Source organism: Xyrauchen texanus, chromosome 36, assembly GCF_025860055.1.
Source record: "Xyrauchen texanus isolate HMW12.3.18 chromosome 36, RBS_HiC_50CHRs, whole genome shotgun sequence".
Taxonomy (NCBI): Eukaryota; Metazoa; Chordata; class Actinopteri; order Cypriniformes; family Catostomidae; genus Xyrauchen; species Xyrauchen texanus.
The window spans coordinates 23,932,166-23,956,843 of record NC_068311.1 but is presented as its reverse complement, the minus strand read 5'-3'; the positions used below and the strand labels follow the sequence as shown (position 1 = coordinate 23,956,843).

Genomic DNA, 24,678 nt, shown 5'->3' with positions numbered 1-24,678 from the left:
AGCCATATCTTAATGGGACATCTGTCTAATCCTACCCCATAACTTTGACTCTTCTCTAAACGGTTGCCAGCAAAATGTCATCAACATGTAGACAGAAACTTTAGTGGCACATCGTTTAAGTCTGTGATTATCTTTTTAAACACAGCACATCTTAATCATTACTGAAAGACCAGACCAGGTTGTTTATCCTAAACATAAAGGAAAGATGCTATATTAACATGTCTTTGACCACAATAAATGGGCATTGGATTCATTTTGAAGAAATTATTTAAAAAGGCAGTGTAGACAGACAGTTTGTGGGTTATTCAAAGCTTGACTATTTTTGGATTTGGGGTGAGAAGCACACACTCAAACACTCCTCTTCCAGCTGACTCTGACCCCTTCTGCTACACAAAGTCTGACAGAATCAAACACACATACACATACACACACCCTGGCACATACATACAAGTGTTTTTGCTCCAGTTGCCTTTCTTGATGACTTCAACATGGGGCTTCCAATGTTTTTTTATTTTAGGAATGGTGCTGAATCTTGCACACAGCAGGAAAATGCAAGGTAGGTTTAATGTCCTATCAGGTTGAATCCATTTTGGCTTATTTTTAACATGCTTATATTATATGATGCTTGTGAAATCTCATTGCACTTTTACACAGCTTTCATGTTTTTGTAAGCTGATATTAGGACAGATTTTGGATGGAGTCATTTAAATGACTAGCATATATAACCTGTGCATTTCATCTTAATCAGTGTAACTATTGGATATTCTCACTGAGCATACATTTCCTGAGAAATGTTGTGGCCATTGACCATTTTCTGCTAGTTTTGTCTAGAAAGTTTTCAGAAAGTATAAGGTAATAATGTTCACAGGGTGAATTACTAAAAGAGCACAACCTGCAAGAATATATCCCCTCGAGCAAAATAACTAGTGTTATTATGCATTTAAAGTGGCTTAATATATGTTATTGTTATTATCATCTGTTATTTATAACTTTGCCTGTTTCTGCAGTGCAGAATAGTGTGTATGTGGTGTTTTATTTAATGGTTATAGTAGAATGAGATGAGCTCCATGTTAGGAAGATTCTTTAAAAAGTGGCATTTCCACTGGCCTAATGTAGACATTAAGGATGTAACCGAATATCCCTTTCATGTGGTGGTGGCGTAGTGGGCTATAGCACTACACTGTTAAGCAGAAGGTTGTCTGTTCGATCCCCACAGCCACCACCATTGTGTCCTTGAGCAAGGCACTTAACTACAGGTTGCTCCGGAGGGGACTGTCCCCATAATAAGGGCTCTGTAAGTTGCCTTGGATAAAAGTGTCTGCCATATGCATAAATGTAAACGTAGATCCCTAGAAAAGATTCAATTAAAAAAAGTGGTTTAAATTGTTCAGAGAATGAAATTTGGCAATTGCGATTGTATGTTTCCTGATTTTTATGTGACATATGTTTTAATAAAATTTTCCATGCTGACAATGTTATTACCAGTTATGCCATTGTTTTAAGATTTGTAACATCATCAAATCAATGTAGTAATGACGCATTGAACAGCTGTGATTCTGAACAAAAATTGTGTTCAAATATAAATCTGTGAAATGTGACTGTGAATCAGGTACAGTAGTATGTTTGTGGTTTACAGCAACCCACGACACACGTTCAGAAGGCCTGTGTTGGAAAAAACTGTCACATGACTGAAAAACCAAAAACACCTGCTTCCTCTTGAGAAATCAAAGAAACTTGATTTCCATCCTAGACTCTATGCACGTTTCATGTTATGTCACTTTTGTTATTTGTTTGAGAAAAGGAATCGTTCACCAAAAACTATGAAAAGTCAATATAATTTACTCACCCTCATGTTGTGCCAAACACATATGACTTTGTTTATTTTTCTGTGGAACACAAAATGAAATGTTAAACTTAGTCACTATTCACTTTCATTGCATTTTTTGCCATACAATAAAAGTGAATGCTGACTGAGATTGTCAGTCCCTAAAATTCTGCCTAACATCTCCTTTTGTGTTCCACTAAAGAAAGAAAGTCCTTAGATTTTAAGAAGTAGGTTTCTTAATCTATGCCCTTCATTTAACAAAATAGCAGGGATTGTTAAATGGACATGTCGAGAAAAGCTTTTGTTGGCTGCCCTTTCACAACTGAAGAAATCTGTCAAAGTTTATTATGAGTGTCAAGAGCTGACACTTCCCCCAACTGTGCTTTATATATGTGGGGTTTGCAGGGGACGGTGAGTAAGGAAACAACAAATAAAATTAGTTGTGTTCATAATGATTACTGTGATGGACTATGTCATTAAATCTTGTCTCTGGAAACAAAAACACACCCTCTAAGTATCTTTGATTTATATTGCTCCCCTTGGTTTATAGATTCAGTGCCCAAAGACTTGGTTCTTGGCCAAGTTGTGACAGGGATTTTGGGGGAAGAGGTCTACCTGCACTGTCTGTACACTGGGCAAAGTAAAATCATGTTCTCTTCCTGGAACCGTCTCGATTATTCAAAGAGTGCCAAGAAAATGGCAGGCTACAAATACAACAACATTCCTTTCAACCGAGAAAACTTTAACATCCCTGCATCAGTTACCAACCTCACTGTAAAGCTGAACGTAACCAGTCTTGATGTAGAGGGAGAATACACATGCGTCTTCAACTCTGATGATGATGAAACAAAGGACAACATGTTACTGAAGGTCATTGGTGAGTATGAATGGAAATGATCCACTTCATTAAATGATGCAACATAGGCCACGTCAAATCAAATCTGTTTTCTTATGGAAACTCAGTTTTCAGATTCCTAACATCAGCATTTCCAAAGTATGAGGTAATGGAGTGTGCTTTCTAAGGTTTCTGTTTTCAGTGGAGGAAAATGCCGCTCCAGTATGATGAGAGTCATAAACATAGCAAAATCAAAGTGTTTTCAAACAAAAATTGAATAGTGTGGCCTTAGACAGAAAAGGAAAACGTTTTTGCAAAATGTCGTTATAACTGTTTTCCAGACAATTAAAATGAATGGGAATGTGGCCATTGGACTGCAAAAATGTTCAGGCAGCATTTTTATATCATCGGACTGTGTGTGTGTGTGTGTGTGTGTGTGTGTGTGTGTGTGTGTGTGTGTGTGTGTGTGGGGGTGGGGGGTTGAGTGGACACAATGACACCTGGGACCGAGAGGTGCGGCGACCTTGGTGGGCGCACATGTTAAGTTTAATTTGTACAGAGATGATTTCATCTCTAAAGAACTCAATTGTGCAAAAAATTGCCAAATAAATGACAAAAACAGCTATTGCAAGTGGGGTGGCCAAGCTTTGGTTCATGGTGGACACGGCCACCACAGGCCACCACCTAGCACCGCCACTGCTAACAAGTCTTGTGTTATAGTAAACGTTTTTATGTCATAAAATAGCATTCTGTGAGGAACTGGGCATTAATTATGAACAGATAATCTCCCATTTTAGCCGTGATTTGTGTGAAAGTAAACAAAAGTTGTTTTTTTCAGTGCCTAGTAAAACGAGTCATGAAAAAAATATATATTTTTGGAAAACGTAAGACCAGGTTGGGAAAAACACAACCTGTTTGGAACAACACACACAAGTAAATGATGAAGCAATATTCTTTTTAGATTAACTTTTCTTTTCATTTGATTTTAAACACCTGCAACATGATGTTATGATTACATAATCCTGCAAATGTCATCAATATCTCTGTTTTGTCTCTAAGCCCGGCCTGATATTGATATCACTGTGAAGGAGGAGGTAGAGAACGGGACCCTCTACCAAGCTGTCAGTTGCTCTGCAGCCAACGCCAAGCCGGCGGCTTTCATTAGCTGGGAGCTCTCTGGTGCCCTTCCAAGAGATGACATCTTCTCTGTGAACACGATTAATACAACTCATATCAATGGCACAACCAGTTCAATTAGTGTACTTCGATTCCCCCTTATAATGAATAATCAGAGTACTGTCACCTGTATTGTCCAACATCCAACATTTACCGGAATTAAAAGAGCCAACATAGAGGTGGACACATTTGGTAAGTTCTGCTTTGACAAGTACACAATCAGTACATTGTGCAAAATTTCAGCGAATGTAAACCGAGACAGACCAATTGTTTTAAAATGAATGAGAGAAATCCAATTACCTTTTAGATATAGGCATCGCCTGTCAGTTAATTCAAGATTGTGCATTAGCATTAGTTGGCCTAGCCTTAAAAATATTGTTTTTTTTTTGTGTGGTCTGAGCTAAAGAAGCACAGTTTATGATACCACTAATATCAGATTTAACTGCTGTTTTGAAATATGTTCTTTATAGTAATTGTAACCCGCACAAGAAGAGACAGTCACAATGTATGTCAAAACTGCGTTTATTTGCAGGCAAACAAAAGTACAGCACGGAAAATCCAGAGGGGGAATGGTCAGGGTAGCGTAGGGTCAAAAGCCGGGGAAACAAAGTCGAGTAAAGGGGCAAATCCTGGAGAGAGTGGTCAACGAGAGTGGGGAGGTCGAAGCCGGGAAACAGGATCAGAGTAGACGGGACTAGTGGGAGCAAAAGACAGGGGAACAAGGGGAGCTGGCAAGCTAAGAGGAGGACAAGAGGAATTCAAAACTAGACGAGACTAGCGGGGGGCAAAGACACGGGAAACTAAATACAATAACCAACAACCGTGAGACGAAAGGGTAGTGATATATATAGGGGCGAGTGCAGGTGTAAACCATGACAGGTGATGAGACGAGTGCAGGTGAAACTAATGTGCAGGAGTGCAGATGACGCGAGTGCAGGTGGTCATAATGTTCTGGGGGATTGGAAACGCGTGAGAAACTCGAGGAAGGGAGATTGCCTACGAGCATGTGAGCGAGTAGGAGCAAAGTGGGCGTGAGGGCTCGAGCGAGCAAAAAGAGCGTGCAAGCTCGAGGGGGCGGAACGAGCGTGGAAGCTCGAGGGGGCGAAGCGAGGGAGCGGGGTTCGTGACAGTACTCCCCCCTCTAAAACGGACGGCTCCTGACGGCCGCGCTCGGTTGCGAGGAAGTGGTGCTGGACGAACCCAACAAACAAAAAACCCTGAACAGACAACCCACAAAACACACAAACAAAATTGAGGGCAGTCCAAGGGGCACAGAGGGAAATGAGACAGTCCATGGGGTCAAAGGGCAGTATCAAGGCAAGGTCTGGGGGAACATAGCGGACAGGCGGGTGGTCGGGAGATCTAGGGGGCAGCCGTAGGGCAGAGACAGGGTCAGGGGGTCTGGAAGGAGACTGGAGGACAGGGACTGGGTCCGGGAGTGTGGAAGGTGACCACCTAACAGGAATAGGGTCCGGAGGCCAGGGAAGAGGCCACAGGACAGGGAGAGGGTCAGGAAGTCCGGGCTGAGCCGTGAAAGGCGGTGCCGTCAGAGGCGGCACTGTAAGCGGCTCTGGAGGTGGGGTTCTGGAAGGCTCTGGAGGTGGAGCCGAAGGAGGCTTTAGGGGCGAAGGCCTGAAAGGCTCTGGAGGTGCAGCCGAAGGAGGCTTTAGGGGGGAAGGCCTGGAAGGCTCAGGAGGTGGAGCCAATGGAGGTGGCGCCGTGGGAGGTCCCCGAGGCGACGACCTGGCAGGCTCTGTAGTCTCGGGGGGTAGAGCCGTAGGAGGCCCGAGAGGCGGAGCCATAGAAAGCTCTGGAGTCTTTGGGAGCAGAGCCGTGAGGGGCTCGGGAGGTGGAGCCGTGGGAGGCTCGGGAGGCGGAGCCGTAGGAGGCTCGGGAGGCGGAGCCGTAGGAGGCTCGAGAGGCGGAGCCCTAGGAAGCTTGAGGGGAGGAGGAGCCCTGAGAGACTCGAGAGGGGAAGCCCTGAGAGGCTTGAGAGGAGGAAGAGCCCTGAGAGACTCGAGAGGCGAAGCCGTGAGAGGCTTGAGGGGTGGAGCCATGAAAGACTCGAGGGACGGAGCCCTGAGAGGCTCGAGGGGAGGAGGAGCCCTGAGAGACTCGAGAGGCGAAGCCGTGAGAGGCTTAAGGGGTGGAGCCATGAAAGACTCGAGGGACGGAGCCCTGAGAAGCTCGAGGGGTGGAGCCATGAAAGACTCGAGGGACGGAGCCCTGAGAGGCTCGAGGGAAGGAGGAGCCCTGAAAGACTCGAGAGGGGAAGCCCTGAGAGGCTTGAGGGGGGGAGGAGCCCTGAGAGACTCGAGAGGAGAAGCCCTGAGAGGCTTGGGAGGGGGAGCCCTGAAAGACTCGAGAGGAGAAGCCCTGAGAGGCTTGGGAGGGGGAGCCCTGAAAGACTCGAGAGGAGAAGCCCTGAGAGGCTCGAGAGGAGGAGCCCTGGGAGGCTTGGGAGGAGGAGCCTTGGAAGGCTCGAGAAGAGGAGCCCTGGGAGGCTTGGGAGGAGGAGCCTTGAAAGACTCGGGAGGAGAAGCCCTGAGAGGCGGCGCTCTGGGAGGTTCGAGAGACTTGAAAGGCAGAACCCTGGGGGGCTTGGGAGGTAGAGCTCTGGGAGGCTCGAGAGGAGGAGCCTTAGGAGGCTCGAGAGGAACAGCCCTGGGAGGCTTGAGAGGAGCCCTGGGAGGCTTGGGAGGAGCCTTGGGAGACTCGAGAGGCAGAGGCCGCGAGGGCTCTGAGGGGCGAGCAGAGGCTGGCAGAGCCGTGGAAGACTCTGAGGGCGGAGCAGAGGCTGGCAGAGCCGTGGAAAACTCTGGGGGCGGAGCAGAACCCGGCAGAGCCGTGGAAGACTCTGGGGGCGGAGCAGAACCCGGCAGAGCCGTGGAAGACTCTGGGGCGGAGCAGAACCCGGCAGAGCTGTGGAAGACTCTGGGGGCGGAGCAGAGGTCGGTAGAGCTGTGGAAGACTCTGAGGGAACCTCTGCGGTCTTGAGCACAAGACGAGACTGGGGAGAAGGGGCCCTCTTCCTTCTCTTGCGTCCTCGGCCAACAGGGGACGTGGCCATGGGGACGGTCGAGGCTACAGGCGCTGGCTCGCCGACCGTGGCAGGCATGGGCGCTGGCTCGTTGGCCGTGGCGGGCATGGGCGCTGGCTCGTTGGCCGTGGCGGGCATGGGCGCTGGCTCGTTGGCCATGGCGGGCATGGGCGTTGGATGTTGTCCATAAAATGCAAGTGAATGGGGACATAAATGCACAAATGTAATCCATATGATTCATATGGTTTAATCCAGGGGTTTTCAAAGTGTTAAACAGTAAGCCACCTCATTCGGTAATGCATTATACACTGGTGTTTGATTTTTAACGGCTATAAATATCTCTATTAATAACATGAAACAGTATTTTGCATTATTGTCCGTCTCTATGCGAATCTGCACTTGTTACAAACAAATAAAGACACATTGACCCGCGGTTATGTTGAACTCGTAACAATGGGCACGTTGTGATGGATGAATAGAGACATAACAAATTTGGGAGAGCACAGCACTCTATGAGCGAGAGCAGGGAGATTTCATAGAGGAGCATATATCTGAGAGCAGGTGTTCAGTTTTGGGATAACGAAGAAAATCAGAGCGGAGAGATTCGTGCTCACGCAATAGGTACATGGATGCACTCTCGCATGATATGCATTCATTCACGACATTTAATAGTATTATAATGCCATAAAGCTACAGTCTATTAAGATGGACTACGGTCCATTAAGCTAATCATTTTCATTTATCTCGACAATACATTTTTATTGTATTTATGTATCTTTTGATTTTACTTGGTGAATTTATCATCAATCTCTGTGCCTCCCCTGACATGCTATGGCGCCCCCCCTGGGAAGACGTGCCTCTCAGTTTGAAAACCGTAGGTTTAATCCATGTCTTCTGAAGTGATCCAGTCAGTTTTGGGTGAGAACAGACCAAAATACAAATTAAAATGTAATATAAATCTTGATATCAGCAGTCTCCTTGGCGATAATGATTCAAGCTCAATTACACTTCCTATTACTTGACGCATGCAGAGTGCTAGATGGTGCTAGGAAGCGTAATCAAGCTTGAAATCCTGATCACCAAGGAGACTGCTGATGCCAAGATGTATAGTAAAAAACGTGTTATATTTGGTCTGTTCTCACCCAAAACTGATTAGATCACTTCAAAATACATGGATTAAACCACTGGAGTCTGATGGATTACTTTTATGCTGCCTTCAAAGTTTTGATCCCCATTCACTTGCATTGCATGGACCTTCAGAGCTGAGATCTTCTTCTAAAAATATTTGTGTTCTACAGTAGAAAGAAAGTCTTACACATCTGAGATGGCATGAGGGTGAGTAAATGACAAGAGAATTTTCATTTTTGTTTGAACTGTCCCTTTAAGATGGCCACAAGTAGACTTGCTTGCCTTGAAAAGGAACTTTGATGCAAAAAAGCTTTTATGTTCTTGTGCATGGGCTATGTTTGTTTGGGATTAAACATACAGAAACATATCTGAGAAATGAAGTTAGGTATTCTCCTGCTGTCTGCTCTTTATGTGGGTGTTGCATGTGTTTCCTGTAGAAGCCTTATATTTTCAACAGCTGTCCAATCACAAATGTCATGTACTCTGAAGGTACACCATAGAGATGTTTCTATTAAAAAAGATATATAAAATATATAAAAATCTCAACAATAACCTTTACAGTTCATACATTAGAGCCAAGTTCCCTGCTTACATGAACTGAGAATATTGTTCCTTGGAGCTATATGAATCTCCAACAGCTTGGTAAACAAAAGCAACAGCTGATAAAACTCCCCAAAACTCAAAAGTCAGCTTATTTAACCCAACGAATAAACTCCCATTTATACTTCTCTGTTTTCACAAAAAAGAATAGACTCTTGAAGGATTTCTTCACCTGTTCTTATTGGCACTTTTCTTCACTTTAACAGTTTCTCCTGTTATGACCATGGAGACAGTCCTGGTCCATGAAGGGGGAGAAGATTTTCAAGAGGTCATCTGCACAGCGACAGGGGGCAGGCCTCATCCAAACATCACATGGATGTTGCCTGAATTAAAAAATGCACCACCTTTACAGAGAAATGTTTCAAAAGCAGATTCAGTTATTAGTTCATACCGGTTCCTGTCAGATCTGTATGAGGGTGAAAATATCACTTGCATATTTGGCTACATGCTTCTTCCTTTCATAAGCACGAGGACCCTTACTTTGCCAACTTACTGTGAGTACTAGCACAATTTTAACTAAATGTATTAGCATAAGTAGAATGTTTGTTTCATTTTTAAATACTTTTTTTTTTCTTCAGATCTCTCTTCCCTTCAGTTAAAGGACCATAGTCTTGCTATGAATGGTGGTGAAAATCAGACTTTATTGGTGTTTGAGGAAGGGGACACTAACGTCATTATCAGAATGAATGTTTTGGGCATTGTACCAAGTTATAAAATCAGCTGTACCAAGTAAGAATAATAAATATCATACAGTATATCATCCCCATAAAGAAAAAGTCATATAGTCATATACATTTGTTCATAATTTGTCAATACTACATTGAAATATTAGATTCAATAATGTTGAATACAGCATAAAGACACTCAACTAAGTTTTGAAATGTCTAATGTATCTGTTTGATCAAGGGAAGGCCAACCATTGCCAGAGGATGTGGATATTGTTGGCAGTGATGTCTTTATCAAAGGACCTATTGAGGAACTGCACCATGCAGGACAATACATCTGTCAGGCCTCTTATCATAGACATTTGGCCTCCTTACAGATAAAAATTGAAGTAAATCCGAAAGTCATATTGCCAGGTACAAAATCTGCTATATTAACACACTTCCACACTCTACAACTACAGTATATAGAGATGGTTAACATAAACTGTTTGTCTTTTTCAGAGACGTTCGCCCCTAATATAACTTTGAATCACAATGTGAGTTCAGACCACATTTACATTGAGTGTTTGGCCTCCGATGGTTTTCCTGCAGCAAACGTGTCCTGGATCCTTCCACAAGAACTCAACAGTACAGCTCAATCTGATGTTGTTTACTGTAACGGATCATGTTCTGTCAGAAGTGTAGTGACTGTGCCCATGTGCATGCCCCGTGAACACAAAATTGAGTGCATAGTCAAACATCCCCATTTCACTGGCAAAGAGGGACGATGGATGACTCTTTCCAAGTGTGGTAAGACAATGAGACTCCAATCATCATAATAAATGCCTCTTTATTCTTTAATTAATTTCCAGGTTTTTAGACATTACGAGCTGCCTATCTAGAGAGTATTTTGGGGCATCAAAGGTGCATTTGGAATGTCACAATGAGGCCCAAAAATGGTTTTAAGGTAGGTTGCTTGCTATTTTCTTAGACAAAGCCATACATTTTTAGATGAGCACAGGCGCGATTACTCACCTCAATCCGGATGGTGGCAGACAAGTCTCAGTTGCCTCCGCTTCTGAGACAATCCACGCATCTTATCAATGTACATGACACCGCGGAGACTCCTAGCATGTGGAGGCTCCGCGACCAATGCACAAATTACCACACACCCCTTTGAGAGTGAGAACTACTAATCGCAACCACCAGGAGGTTACCCCATGTGACTCTAGCCTTCCTTGCAACTGGGCCAATTTGGTGACTTATGAGACCTGGCTGGAGTCACTCGCGACTCCAGGGGTGGTAGTCAGAGTCAATACTCCCTGAGCTACCAGGCCCCATGAATTCCCATTGAGATGACTGTATTTCGGCCGCAGAATTTTGCTGTGTGAAGGTAAAGGTGACCATGATTTAAAGAAAGAAATAGAAGACAATTTTTTAATAATTGGTATAGGCGTTATGAAATATACTAAAGGTATAGATTGGGAGGTTTTTGAGATTCTGGAAGAATTGGTGCTCGGGAAGAAGGTGATTATATATAGAGTAGACTACTTGTATATGATTGGCAGGCCTAGATGAACAAGCTACTTCCAAACAAACCTTTAAAACTTCATATAATAAAAGTAAATGGTGACTCCGGTCTGTCGATAAAAATGATTAACTAAAACATTGAATATGGCAGATATGTCATCTAACCTCACTGGTTTTCTTCACGTACCATGAGCAAACGTCATGTCGGAATAACCCATTTGCCACCATATTTGATTCACAGAGTTTATTAATAATATGATTTGAGAGTGAATAATGGCTTAAATTCTGTTTGGATCAGTGTTCTTATGGCTTCAGTTGATTTGGAATATATAGCATGAATCGTATCGATTTCCCTTGATTTTATGGTGCACTTTGAGTCCTTTTTCGATCTTTACAGGCCTGAGTCTCAATTCACTTTCATTATAAACACTGTGAAGACTTATTACATATTCACCTTTTGTATTCCACTGAAGAAAGTAAGTTGGGTTTGGAGCGATATTATAGTAATTAATAACTCTAATAATAAAACTTTTGGGAAAAACGTATTATATTGACCCGACCCAATAATATTCAAAAAGGAGTGTTTAGATTGTAAATGCTCCTTGACATTCAAGCTCTCAGCAATAATTCACTGTACATACATTGATATCGGCACATCCATGCCGTGAGTAAACCGAGTGATGTGATCTTAACACTTACCGTCAGTGTTTGATTTTTATTTGTATTTTTTTTTTTTTGTCTTTGCAGCACCACCGAATATAACATTGCAGTCCAGTATTAAATGGGAGAGTGGCATTGCATATTCCAAGCTGGTGTGTTTGGTGGAGAGTCAGAGTCCAGCAGCAACTATCACCTGGAATACAGAGTGCTTTGGCAGTGACAATAGTTTTAGTGAGTTCACAATGAGTCAGTCTGAGAATCAGGAGAGTCGTTTGGTGACTGCTCAGAATGTGGTACACGTTCCAATTTATTTGTTTGCCGGATGCACCGTAACCTGTGTGGTTATGCACCGAGGGTTGGAGAAACCAGAGAATAAGAGCACTGACCTCCCATCTTTAGGTATGTTAACATAATTACTTTATCACTAGAAAACTGTAACTGATCTACAGTTGCAGGGAAAAGTATGTTAACCCTTGGATTTGTGTATGAATTTAATCTACAACTATAGACCACACACACACACACACACACACACATACCACACACGTATATACAGTATATGCTTTGTTGATTATTGCTTTGCTTGTGTCTAAGACTATATAATAGGAACCATGGCTGACAATCTAAAACCTCTTTCAGGGCCGTCTGCAAGCCGCTTGGTTTTAGGAGAAGAGCGATACACAAATCTTTGGTATGCTGTGTGTGAGTACAGTGGCGATGGAGTGAAACCCAACATCTCGTGGGTCCTTCCTGGTGTAGACAGCATAGTTCAGGCACATGCTCAGGCCAAGTACAATGGAATTAAAGTTCAAGTCAATTCAACCTTCAAATTTCAACTCGATCAATATGAGGGGAAGGAGTTAATATGTTTGATCGAGAATGAGCACGGCAACATTGAGAGGCAACAAAAACTTGTTCCAAAATATTGTAAGCATAAAAATGGCCTTGTTATATAAGAAACTGGAGTTTCTTTGCCATTCATTCAGTGACTTGGTATGGCTGTTTTAATTTGCTGAATGCAATCTGCTTTTTTCCCACACAGTTATCTCATCTATTGAGGTTTTAAATGAAACCACACTTGATCGCAGAACCCATGGGCAGCATGAACATAGATTTACTTTGCAAGAAAACCTTTTTAACCAGAAGATACTTCTCAGAGCCCATGGCAATGCACCATCGTACAAGACTAAGTGTTACAGGTTTGTTATTTCAATATAATGGAGAATGGCACAGTCCACCAGCACTCTCTTGAAACCTAAATTCAGCACATTGTACTGTATCAGTAGGTAAACTTCAAGAAGAATCTATTGTACTTGACACATCACATAAACAGTAATTTGGTGCCAACATTTGCCCCCAAATATAGATTTAAAATATTTAGCTAAATGCTGCTGTTCACTACTATGTTTCAATGTTCAATGCTGCTTAAAGGAATATTTTTCCAAAGAATTTAAATTCTCTCATAATTTACTCACCCTCATCATGCCAACCCAGATGTGTATGACCTTCTTTCTTCACAAATGAAGATATTTAGAATAGCTGAATATTTCAGCTCTGTAAGTCCATACAATGGAAGTGAATTGTGGACAGAACTTTGAAGGTCCAAAAATCACAAAAAGGCAGCATAAAAGTATTCCATAAGACTCCAGTGGTTAAATCTATACCTTCAGAAGCGATATGATATGTGTGGGTGAGAAACAGGTCGATATTTAAGTCCTTTTTTACTGTAAATATCCACTTTCACATTTACCTTATCATTCTTCTTTTGTTTTTGGTTATTTACATTCTATCTCTTTAATGCTGATAATTATATAGTATATTTTAAAGAAGATTATGCTTCAATGTAGTTAGGCCCTTTTTACAAAAAAGTATAGCTTCACCTTAAAATCAGACTGATGTTAAAAATTACTAATGTTATTGTTTGAATAATGTATATGCTGTTTTGCGGTAATTTCTATATCAAACAAGGAGAAAACAGTCATAAAAATATATGATGGCCAGCAGTAGGGTACTTTTGTTTGTTGTTGTTGATAGGGTGTCCAGGAATTTTACAGGGCAAAGGTGGCAGCCCTATGCATCTGACGGATGCTTTTCAAGTGTCTCACTGGTTCTCAGCTTCTCATTAAACTGTTTTTCAGTGTCTCTAGCTATAAATGCTGTGTTTTCATGACACTGTGTCAAGTAAATGTAGAAAATGCATCTGGACTTGCCTCAAAAACTGCACTCTGCTCCATCAAGCTGGCTTTGAACTGCCGGTTTGTTGCCTCTACAGATAGAGCTGCGCTAACTGCCCATTGCTTACTGCGAGTTGCAAAAACATGAAGGTGCTACTTTGAGCTTGAATTGGTCCATTGGAAGGAAAATTCCTTATTACAGAATTTATGTAATTGCGTTATTTTTTTGAATGCATTATATTTATATATCATACTGGCTCAAAGGTCTGGAAGATCCCACTGTTTATTTATTTATATATATTGTTTAAGGGAGCCAAAAGGCACATAAATTGCATCTGAAGCAGCATACAGCCACCACAAAGCATAGGAAATATTCCTAGGATGTCTGGTGTTAACGGTTTTCTTGAAATAATTCCACAGCATCTGAATTGGGTTAAGATCTGGGCTCTGACTAGGCCACTCCAAAAGGTGGATTTTCTTCATTGAAGCCATTCGGTAGTGGAATTACTTTGATGTTTAGGGTCATTGTCAGCCACCCTGACATTATCCTGTAGGTTATCTTGAATAATTTGATTAACCATCTCTGTTTAATGTTCTCTGTAGACTCATGAACAGATATGTTAACCAGTTCCTGTGATTCCTTCAAGTATTTAGTTCTCACTCTATGTTTCTTTCTTTTTTACCTCATTGAGCATTCAGCGGTGTGCCCTTTGAGTAATTTTGGCTGGACAGCCACTTCTAGGGAGAGTAGCCACAGTACTAAATCGTCTCCATTTCTAGACAATTCGTTTAACTTTGGACAGATGAATATCTAATCTTTTTGAGATAACTTTATAACCCTTTCCAGTTGTATGTGAAACAACAATTCTTGACAACAAGGCATCAGCAGATGCTTTTTAAAATTCAAAGTAACTCTAATCCACACCTCCAATCTTGTTTAGTTTAATTAACATAAATCCAGGTAATTCAAAAGGGTTCACATACTTTTTCTTGCCACTGTATATCAATATTATACAGTGATTGGAAATATAAAATTATAAAAACAAATATTAAACTATAAATAACAGTAGAACCTTCTCAACATGGCATGATTTTTTTGTGGATATACTAATGTGGATCCTTAAGATGTGCCTCTACTTTCTTATACCAGGGAAGACGGGTCAGCAGCATGCACAGAGGGCATGGCATTGGTTTTTCCACATGCAGTATCAGAACTGGATGCAGGGCTGTACGTATGCCATGTCTCGTACCACCACCACAAGGCTACATTCTCCCTTCGGGTGGATGTAACTAGTGAAGAGACTCAACACTGTGAGTATGCCAAACATCAGTCCTATGATATCTGGTCAAACATATAAAGGCACACCCTTCTAATTAATGAGTTACCCATTCCAGTCATTTCTGTGAGAACAAATCTTAATACTGCGCCATTCAATGACATTCTAAAGAATTGCGTTCTTTCAATTTGACTGCCAGGAACAAAACTCAGACCTGAACACCAATGAACACCTTTGGATGAATGGGTATGGAAAATACGAGCAGGGTCCCATCGCCCAACTGTCAGTGCTTAACTTATAATTAAAGAGAGTAAATCCCTGCACTACATCAACTGGAAAGCCTTCACCGGCTCACTGTTAAAACACACACAATTCTCTAGAATGTCATTGTATAGTGTAGAATTGAGATTGTCTTCACAAACCCTTTAATTAGACTGGGGTGTCCACATACTTTTGGCTAGATAGTTTATCTATAAATATGTGTAGTGGAGTATTGTCTTGCACTTGTTTTATAATCCTTGAAGCTTCCCAAATCATAGAACTCTCTATTTGTTTCATTCTACACAGTGATATTCATCACCATCTGCTTCTCTTCGGCCGCAGCAATCACACTGATCTTGACTGTTGTTTTGTGTGTCCTATGGTGAGTAGATTCATTTTCTCACAAGCTCAGATAAATTAGCTGTTTTGCTGGATATTACAATACAGGTGAGACAAACAGGAAACAAGGTAGTTTACCTAGACCAATTACATGCATAGCTTTCATAAACAGGATACATTGTGGCTTGTGCATGCTGGCAGGAACACCACAGTGACCACAACTCGCTATTCACTCGACAAAAACAAGAGTTTTCCTGTCTCAGTGGTGGAGACTGATGATGTTGAATGTTTTAATTTTTTTTTATTTCAAAAGTATCTGATTTTACAACAAAACTGACCAATATAAATAAGCATGTCTTATCCAATTGTTTATTTCTAGTAAACCAAGTTGGAGTCACTCATCAAACAAGGTACTTGTGTTTTTCATGTGTTTTGTAACTATTATAAATGTTTGTTCAGTAAGATATCAGTGGCTCATTTAAATGTACCTAATTTTTATTGCAAAAGAAAAACAGGAGAGAGCGTGAGTCTCTTTCAGCCCTGATGCAGGATCCTCGCAGCTCAGAAAAGACGGTGCTTCCAGGCGGGACCGGGCCTGACTATGCTGAACTTGTGCGCTATTCTATTGTTTTTGATGCTAAAAGCACTGTGTGAGGTACCTGTTGTGTTTTACAAGGGACAAAATTGTGCAAGATGTTTTAAAGCAGAAGGCCTCCTTCAAATGTATTTTAATCAATTTATTACAACTGTGATAAATATAAATTGCAATTTAATTACATCAGCATGAAAACTTTTCTTCTGTTTTTTTTTTTCAGCTATTGTTTTTCCTCAAATATTAATACTGATTGTCAGGTAAATTACATGACATGTCACAGATAAATAGCTTGGTTTTACTTTCAGCATTATGCTTTGGTATTGTACTAAAGAAGTAGCAATGTATGTATGAAGATTCTGAGAAATGTTTTATAATTATTTTATTATCTCTTTAAATTGTTCTGATTTGTGTTGATTTACAAGTTGCTTTAAAGTCTAGTTTGGTCTATTCTATCTGGTCTCTTCAGTGCAATCTGTAACATTGTAGCGCCCTCTGGTGACCATGCTGTATATTGTGGTGGAATTAAATGATATATCTGCCTCTATTACTATAACAGAACTTAATTTGTTTAGAAGTTAGGAATTGCCTTTTACCAGATAAACACACTCACTCTATGTATATTTGAATTAAAAGCGTAATACAACTATTAACATTTCCTACATGATAATTAACAATAAACCGAATTCCTCAAACAATCTTATATCCAGTTTTATAAAATGTACTTTTCTGTTACACTGATGTACAAACCTTTACAAAATTAATTATAAAAAAAAAAAAAAAAAAACTAAAACAATTCTTACAAAGTACAACATAACCCTTTATAGGTAGAACCTAATTCAAATAAGACACCATCACTCTCTTAAACATTTATCGTTTCTTATACAGACAAGGTTTAAGTTGAAGCCCAGCTTTCCTTACATTCTCTGGTGCTTTTCCTGTCTTAATGAACTCAAAGGAGTAGAAGTGGCTGTTCTCTGTATCCTAAAGAAAAATAAATGGAAGAAATAGATTAAATAAACAGCTCTCATGCATTCAAAAATAAATTATTATTACTAGATTTAACCTTTAATGCATACTTGGGGTCTTTAGTGACCCGGGACCTCATTCCACCCCCTGTACCTCATAAATTGTTTGGAGTTATGCCCACACCTGTTTAGTATTCCACAACCATTCTGTTCTGAATATTGTAAAAAAAAAAAAAAAAGTGTATAGGGTCATTAAAGACCTGAGATATGTAATATTATCACCTTATTTTGTGCTTCCATAAATCATATTTTTAGAATTATTTCATATCTACATAAGTTTACTATCACATGATATACATACATTACTTTATTACAAGACAAAAGAGTACTAAATTCATACAAATAATTACTATATCACGTTGATTTTCTGTTTGGCAAAACACCCATGCATTCAAGGGTAAATTCACTACATAAATTATATAAAAAATTACATGTTAAATAATGTATGCAATTAATCATGGCCCAAACTAAAGTAAATGCTATAATAAGTAATGTTACAAGCATTACAGCAACTCAGGCTTAATGACGACCTTGATGTTTTTGCATATTTGTGGAAGTAGAGGGAAGTCAGCGCAACTCAAGCTGCAAAAGCAACGCATCTCATCAAACCAACAAAATCACACAGCACAGCCTTCCTCAGATGATGTGCTCTTCTGCTCAAAGATGGCTGGACCGACCAAATCAGAATGCAAGGGGGCTTGAGATGCTTTTTTTTTTTTAAGTTTCAAACAATGTTTAACTTGACACAGCATCCTTAAAAATCAGTGCTCATGACTAGAGATGCAAAAACCAATGAGACGTGATGCAACCTAAGTGAGACGAACCAAAAGCATCCATCTGATGCATGACCAATAGTTAAACCAATAATTAAACAGTGCCAACAGAAGTTGGCCAATAATAGCGCTATTTTGAATTTAATTCAACTTTTGGAATTGTTTCTACTTGTCTACTGCCACAATATACAGTACATACATTTTATATATATATATATATATATGTGTGTGTGTGTGTGTGTGTGTGTGTGTGTGTGTATATGTGTTGATTTATAAACTACATTATTTAGAATTATTTATATTATTACATACTAAATTATCTTTATCACCTTTCTCAGTAAATATTGAATATATGTGATTCATTTGATGAATTAATCGGCACATCATGTAATTAATTCAGACAGTCCTACTAATTTATTATCTGTGGCTGTCCGAAGAACAATAATATTTTAGTTTTTGGCAATATATTCCATTATTAATTTGCATACTTGCAGGACAGCTAAAATCTAGTCTGCAACACTGAACATTTTTTATGCCTTTCCATTCCTAATACTGCTTCAGGGCAACTAACAATCACTTATGATAATGAAGTAGGATATTATTCTAATGATTTAATATATTTTTGAATGTTTGCCTGTATATAACACAGCTTGTAGAAAAATCAATAAGTTGGCACAATAAATTACAGATCGACCGATATTGATTTTTTACAACCAATACGATACAGATTATTTGTATGTTTACATGTTCGATAACCGATATTCAGAACCAATTTTAAATTAATCTGATTTAATTTTTTATTTCATCTTAATATTATAAAAGTTCAAATACAGCTTGCATCTAGAAGGAAAAATAACAACTATAATAACATCATTTTTTTATAATAACAGAAGCAGCATCTGCATTAATAATAATAATTGGCCAAATTAATTAAAACATCTGATGTTTTCAAACGGAGAACATAAATAAATGACAAGGGACTATGTTCCACTCAAAATTAATCTCATCAATATACATAATTATTTTATTAAGATAAAATTTTTTATTAAGCTATCAACATTCAGATTCATTTTGAAATAGGTTATATTTTTTCAAACACGTTTGTCTTTATTTTTAAAACATATTGTGAACACATACTTTGCAACACATTTTTACCATTCAAGTAATTGGGAAACTGTTAAAATTAGCCTTCTGAACAGAATCCTCCACAGTCAAAAAACTAAACTAATTATTCTCAACAACCCTATAACCTAAGCGCCAACAAAATCAGACTTGAAACAAAATCAGCACGATGGACAGATCTATTTTCTGATCACTGAACTGATAACCCTCAATGGTCATATAATTAAACTGAAAACATGTTCATTAACAGCCACAGGCTACTAACGTTATCTCAATTGAAGAGCTATTTTGAAGATTTTAGGCTACTTACACAGCATCCTGTGTAAGGGTGCCTCTTCATTTTCATCGTCCCTACATCAGTGGGAACAATGAGTCCGACTTTTTGATGCGCACAGGTGATCGATGCGGGGCTGCACGGTAGAAAGGAATAAATGTAAATCGTCCTCCACCTGCAGCCTTGATCGGTATTTGCTTTTAAGCAGGGTCAAAGCAGAAAACCCGCACTCACATAAGTAATTGGAGTTGAAGGGGATGAGGACTTTCATAGCCTTTCAAGAGAGGTGGGGAAACAGTCCTATACGTAAAGCAACGCGATATGATACTTCAGTCGCCTTAAGGTGCGTACACACTGCCAGCGACTTTGTCGACTGCAGGTCGCTAGTGGCTGGCGGTGAAGTCGCTAGTGGGTGTTCCCACTACTGGTTGCCTAGTAACGTTTATAAATGACATTCACGGATGTCATTCCATTGCTGTTGACAGCGAATCTCTTTTCTTGCCACTAAAAACAAACATTTTGGAGGGAAAAGACTAAATATAAATGGAATCAGTACATAAAATGCTTTATATCAAAGATGAATGAGAAACCAGGCATGCTGTTTGCCATAGCGGCTGTTTATCTGCGGTGAAAATGCAAATGTCTGGGTCCATAAAATCCCCACGACCTCAGATACACCTTTCCACGCAGTATTTTTCTTAAAAATATCCTTGTACGTGGAAAGAGACATATCATAGAGCACTGGAAAATTTCTAACAGCAAGAATTAGCCTTTCATCCATCTTTCCGTTACTGCAGGAGCTGAGAGAGAGAGAGCGAGAGAGAGAAGGATCACGTGAGCTCTCCATCCTCTCCTATTGGCTGTCGCTTCCGTTAGTCGCTCCAAAGTTGAAGTTTTCTCAACTTTGTCGTGTCGCTGGACACGCCCACATCTAGCGCCAACGGTCGCGACAGCGCGTGTCGCCGGAAGCCGCTGTGCTCGCATTGAAAATGAATGGTATTGAGTCACTGTCGCGCGCGAATGTCGCTAGCAGTGTGTACGCACCTTTAGTATTAACAGAGCTAAAAGTCTGGATTACTTTCTTTTGTGTTTGCAATTCTTCAGCTTTCTGTCAAAACATTCCAGTGGCTTGGCCACCAGACTAGAATGCTTGGCCTCAAAGTGACACCGGAGCTTACAGGGTATCATACTATCATTTGCTAGCACCTCTTTGCAAATAACACACTGTGGCAGCGACGCATCATCGGGACCAGTCCACGAAAATCCAAACTTTAAGTATTCGTGATCATTCTTCTTCAGATTTTTGCGTGGCCCAGAATCTGCCTCATCTCCTGTAGACTTTTGTATTGTAGACACTACAAAGCGATCCATTTTGCAACACGCATATGCATAACACGCAAGCTAGTATGACATATGTGTGCAGACGTGAACCGTTATGTTATGGTGCCCCCCAGAGAAGACGTGCCTCACCAATTGAAAACCTCTGGTCTAGATTATTATAGCAGCTGCATAATCAAACACTTGGCTGCTGAAAGAGCTCTATTTTTAGTGTTTAGTGAGCGGCGCATCTGTATCCATCTGGCAGCAAATGACACGCACATCTCATCAAGCAGTAGCGGTTCTAGCTTGTATGGCACCCTGGGTGAAACCCGCTTCAGTGATCTCAGTGATTTCAACCGTGGCATGATTGCTGGTGTCAGACAGTCTGGTTTGAGTATTTCTGTAACTGCTGATCTCCTGGGATTTTTACACAACAGTCTCCAGAGTTTACTCAGAATGGTGCCAAAAACAAAACACATCCAATGAGCGGCAGTTCTGCGGATGGAAATGTCTTGTTGATAAGAGAGGTCAATGGAAAATGGCCAACGGTTACGGTAACTCAGATAACCACTCTGTACAACTTTAGAGAGCAGAATATCATCTCATAATGCACAACATGTCAAACCTTGAGGTGGATGGGCTACAACAGCAAAAGACCATGTCAGGCACTTTATTAGGACCACAGTGTTCCAAATAAAGTGTTTAATGAGTGTGTATTTACTGAAATAAACAGCACCTTACCTTATTGACTAACTTAAATCCCAAACTTGACAATGCACTAATGAACAAGCGCACATTTTCAAATCTACTGGCCACTTCTGCTATTTTAAGAATGCCCCTACAAAAAAAATGAAAGGAGGAGATAGGTAAGGCTTTAGCCTAGACATATGATTTGGTATTTTTTTTAAAAACTTTGTATTGACAATGATAAAATGTAATGAAATAGAATGCAATTACCCCATAACCAGCACTCTGTTTGCTTCTGCCAAAAAATCACCAAGATTTGTCCCCATAAGAGAAAGGCAGAACACAGCAATATCTACCGTGGACTCACGAAGCGGCACCTGTGAAAATTAATAAACAGTGATGCCTTACAGTGAGTTTCATTTGGCTACCGGCATTACAAATCAAGATATTTTTGTGTATTATATGATGAAATTATCTCTTTAATTACTAACCTTTGCCATGTCACATGCAGTGGCAAGTTCGCAAACTGGAGCCAGATCAAAAGAATGAACTTTATTCTTTACACTCTGTGCAATTTTACAGTCCCCACAACCAAAGTCTGCAACAACTAAAGAAACTGGTCTGTAAAACAGAGAAAACCACAACTCAAAAGGTGTCATTCTAATAACAAACTGAGACCAGAAATATCGAAAACCTGTAAGAGGCAAGTAGCTAAACAGTAAGGTAAAGTGCAATTCTGCGTGGCACTAATACATCTGATACCTTCCTCAAAAATAATCTAAATAAGAATTAATTAGAACCAAGATTATTCTTATGACGTTGGAAATCTACAAGAGGCAAGTTATCTTACCTTTGTTGAATATAGGAAATTATTGAATCCACAGGGTTTGCAGGCCAGTGTTGAACCTGTGCTGTGTACCCCCTGTGATAAATCCCAATGGCTTCACGGTCCTGATGAAACATGAGTTTGGCTTCACCGCTGGTTGACGTGTAAAGCAGCTCATTGATGTAGCGGAATCGAGCAGCTTCTAACTGCTTCACCATCTTTGACCTTAAAGCACTTGAACGATCAAGAGGCGGTTGCTCTTCATCACCCTTAGAATTCACTATTTTGTCCTTTGGTTCTTGTTCATCTGTGGCTGTTTTACTATCCTGAGTATGATGCAACTTTAAAATACGACGCAATTTGTATGCCTGTAATTGGGATTTTTTCGACATTTTGCATGGTTTCTCTTTATCTCCCACTTCATGTGAGACTTTACTGTTGCTAAGAGAGTCATCTACTATTTTAGTTTCTGTACAAGAAGTTTCATGTGCTATAGATTGCAATTGATCAGAGCTCATACTTGAAAAAACCGAGTCCTTGCAATTTTCAGTGTTGCCCATGACAAAAGAAATGCCATTGTTTTCACAAGACTTCTTCATTTTTTTGGATGACTTGTTATTTTTTTTAACTTTTTGTACTCCTGTGGCATCTTGTGTTTGAACTAAGGGTTCCTCTTTGGCCTTGGCATTATCAGCACCTGTTGTTTTCGGTAAATACTTGTTCTTACAAAGTTTCTTGTTCTTTATCCTGTTCCTCCACTGTTTTCTGCTCAGCCTTTTCTCTGTTTCACTTTCTTTTTTACCAGTTTGAGCTTTTTTGTCACTTCCCTCCTTTTTGGACTCTTGTGACATCTTAGCACCTGTAAACACATGACAGTGATGTAAATAGTCACAAACAGGTAAGAGTGTGTGCATATAAATGACTGTTTAGCATTTGCTCTCACTTGTTTCTTTTATGATCTCTTTCATTGGCTTCTTCTTCTTCACAGGTGTTCCGGGAAGCTCCAGTTCTTTCTGTTGTTTCCCTTCATTATTAATGTTCGAGGACCTCTTACGTTTTTTGCACCTTTTCTTTTTCGTTTTGACTACAGGGGCGTCCTCGGGCTCCTCATCACTCTCCCCAAAAGGTTTCCCAGTCTCCCATATTGGAACTGACCCCAACGTTTGCAAAGTTCTCAAAAGACTTTGCTTACGCACAACCTTATCCTATTGGGTTAAAAAAGCAGAGGAAAACAATTTATAGTTAGCAAGATTATACATTGAGGCTTTTTAGTAGTTTTCCATTAACAGGGAACAAAACAGCACTTAAAAAATGATCAGTGAATGGAGGTGCTTAACCTCCTGACTATCAATCTCAAGAGGTCAGACTAAATATTATATGAGCTGTTTTACAGTACAGTATTACAGTACTTTACACCGATAAGGTTAGTAGGTGATTTTATCCCACTACAATTATGTTAAAATATATAATGTTTCCATCTTGTGACTATACTTTTGAAACCATTTATATTTTAATATTTTGGACTGGCCCCATTCACTTCTATTGTAAGGGCCTTATTGAAAGTGCAATTTTACTTATTTTTAATTAAAGAGGGGTGAGTTGAGGTTCTTATTATTATCTGTGGTAAACAAAATTATGGCCAATAATGCTGTATATTGAGCTTGGTTTTTACATTTGAAAACAAGCTACTTTTCATGCTAGGTTAATTTTAAGCTACATATTAGATAAAAGTGTACCATAATCGATGAAAGGGCATAGTACATTTAAATATGGAGTAAGCTGTAAAAACATATTAATAAAATTAAGAAATAATGTTTCTAAGGGTCTAATAGACTACTGACAACATACCTTGCCAGTAGCAGATGACACTGCATTAAAAAGAGCCTGAGTTCCATCTGGTGATGGGGAATCGGTCCATTCTTCTTCAGCAAACATGTTTGTAAATGCTGTTAATATTTGAGACATAGGGACACAGACATGTTAAGCTGAAGTTTCCTGCAAATTTAAGCTGGCTGCCAGAAGAAAAAATATCGTACTTTTGACAGAAATATATTCTCACTCCCGATGAACACTTATAATAGCATTCCACAAAATATTTTAAATGAATTCATGGCATTTCGCGACATGCTGTACTCACGTCTTTCTCTCCCCACACGTGTAGAAATCGTCACGTGGTTTTGTGTACATCCGGGTTACTAAATGAACTTCCTTTACAAATCTCTGCTGCAGTGGCTGAAACCCCAAAGCATTGCGTTTCTTCTGTTCTGTCACGGATCACCTTTACTACGTGAAAATGCTCGTGGGGTGTTTTTGCTGTCTCTCTAAATTGGACCTGGCAGATCACATTCAGACAGATATGATACACTGCACTGTCATAATACAAGCGTTTCATTGTCATACGTGTAATTCTGCTTAATTGTTAGGTTTCAACTTGTTAATAAATTGTGTTAAACTGTGTGTTGACATAACATTTCTAACAGTGACAGCTCGTATTAATACACATGCAAGTTCATAACATTAAAGAACATTACAATTGTACTTTTTAAAATGTATTTGTCACCCTACAT

At 40.0% G+C, this 24,678-nt stretch overlaps 2 protein-coding genes across 2 annotated transcripts; one reads left to right on the top strand and one right to left on the bottom strand.

The window, feature by feature from the left end:
- Positions 1 to 419: 419 nt before the first annotated feature.
- Positions 420 to 16,877, top strand: si:ch211-149e23.4 (uncharacterized). The gene is made up of 14 exons (XM_052107754.1): positions 420 to 556; positions 2,376 to 2,702; positions 3,720 to 4,028; positions 8,811 to 9,098; positions 9,183 to 9,333; positions 9,511 to 9,683; positions 9,771 to 10,058; positions 11,526 to 11,837; positions 12,078 to 12,365; positions 12,481 to 12,637; positions 14,763 to 14,923; positions 15,457 to 15,532; positions 15,869 to 15,899; positions 15,997 to 16,877. The coding sequence occupies exons 1-14, from the start codon at positions 478 to 480 to the stop codon at positions 16,141 to 16,143; spliced, it is 2,787 nt and encodes a 928-aa protein (XP_051963714.1). The 5' UTR covers positions 420 to 477; the 3' UTR covers positions 16,144 to 16,877.
- Positions 16,878 to 16,931: 54 nt separating this feature from the next.
- LOC127630264 (ribosomal RNA-processing protein 8-like) lies at positions 16,932 to 24,274 on the bottom strand. Its single transcript, XM_052107755.1, has 8 exons — positions 24,249 to 24,274; positions 23,960 to 24,057; positions 23,055 to 23,316; positions 22,136 to 22,970; positions 21,777 to 21,906; positions 21,556 to 21,662; positions 21,340 to 21,436; positions 16,932 to 17,065 (listed from the first exon to the last, which is right to left on the bottom strand). The coding sequence occupies exons 2-8, from the start codon at positions 24,044 to 24,046 to the stop codon at positions 16,952 to 16,954; spliced, it is 1,632 nt and encodes a 543-aa protein (XP_051963715.1). The 5' UTR covers positions 24,047 to 24,057; positions 24,249 to 24,274; the 3' UTR covers positions 16,932 to 16,951.
- Positions 24,275 to 24,678: the final 404 nt, after the last annotated feature.

What these genes read in the sequence shown, in the direction of transcription:
- LOC127630264 (XM_052107755.1), bottom strand. Translation starts at nt 24,046, where the DNA reads ATGTTTGCTGAAGAAGAATGGACCGATTCCCCATCACCAGATGGAACT. An exon ending in ATTTCCTATATTCAACAAAG is followed by an intron (nt 21,907 to 22,135) that starts GTAAGATAACTT and finishes TCTGTTTTACAG; the next exon opens with ACCAGTTTCTTTAGTTGTTG. An exon ending in GATTTAAGTTAGTCAATAAG is followed by an intron (nt 17,066 to 21,339) that starts GTAAGGTGCTGT and finishes ATTTTTCTTTAG; the next exon opens with GATACAGAGAACAGCCACTT.
- si:ch211-149e23.4 (XM_052107754.1), top strand. Translation starts at nt 478, where the DNA reads ATGACTTCAACATGGGGCTTCCAATGTTTTTTTATTTTAGGAATGGTG. An exon ending in TCCGAAAGTCATATTGCCAG is followed by an intron (nt 9,684 to 9,770) that starts GTACAAAATCTG and finishes TGTCTTTTTCAG; the next exon opens with AGACGTTCGCCCCTAATATA. An exon ending in TACAAGACTAAGTGTTACAG is followed by an intron (nt 12,638 to 14,762) that starts GTTTGTTATTTC and finishes TTCTTATACCAG; the next exon opens with GGAAGACGGGTCAGCAGCAT.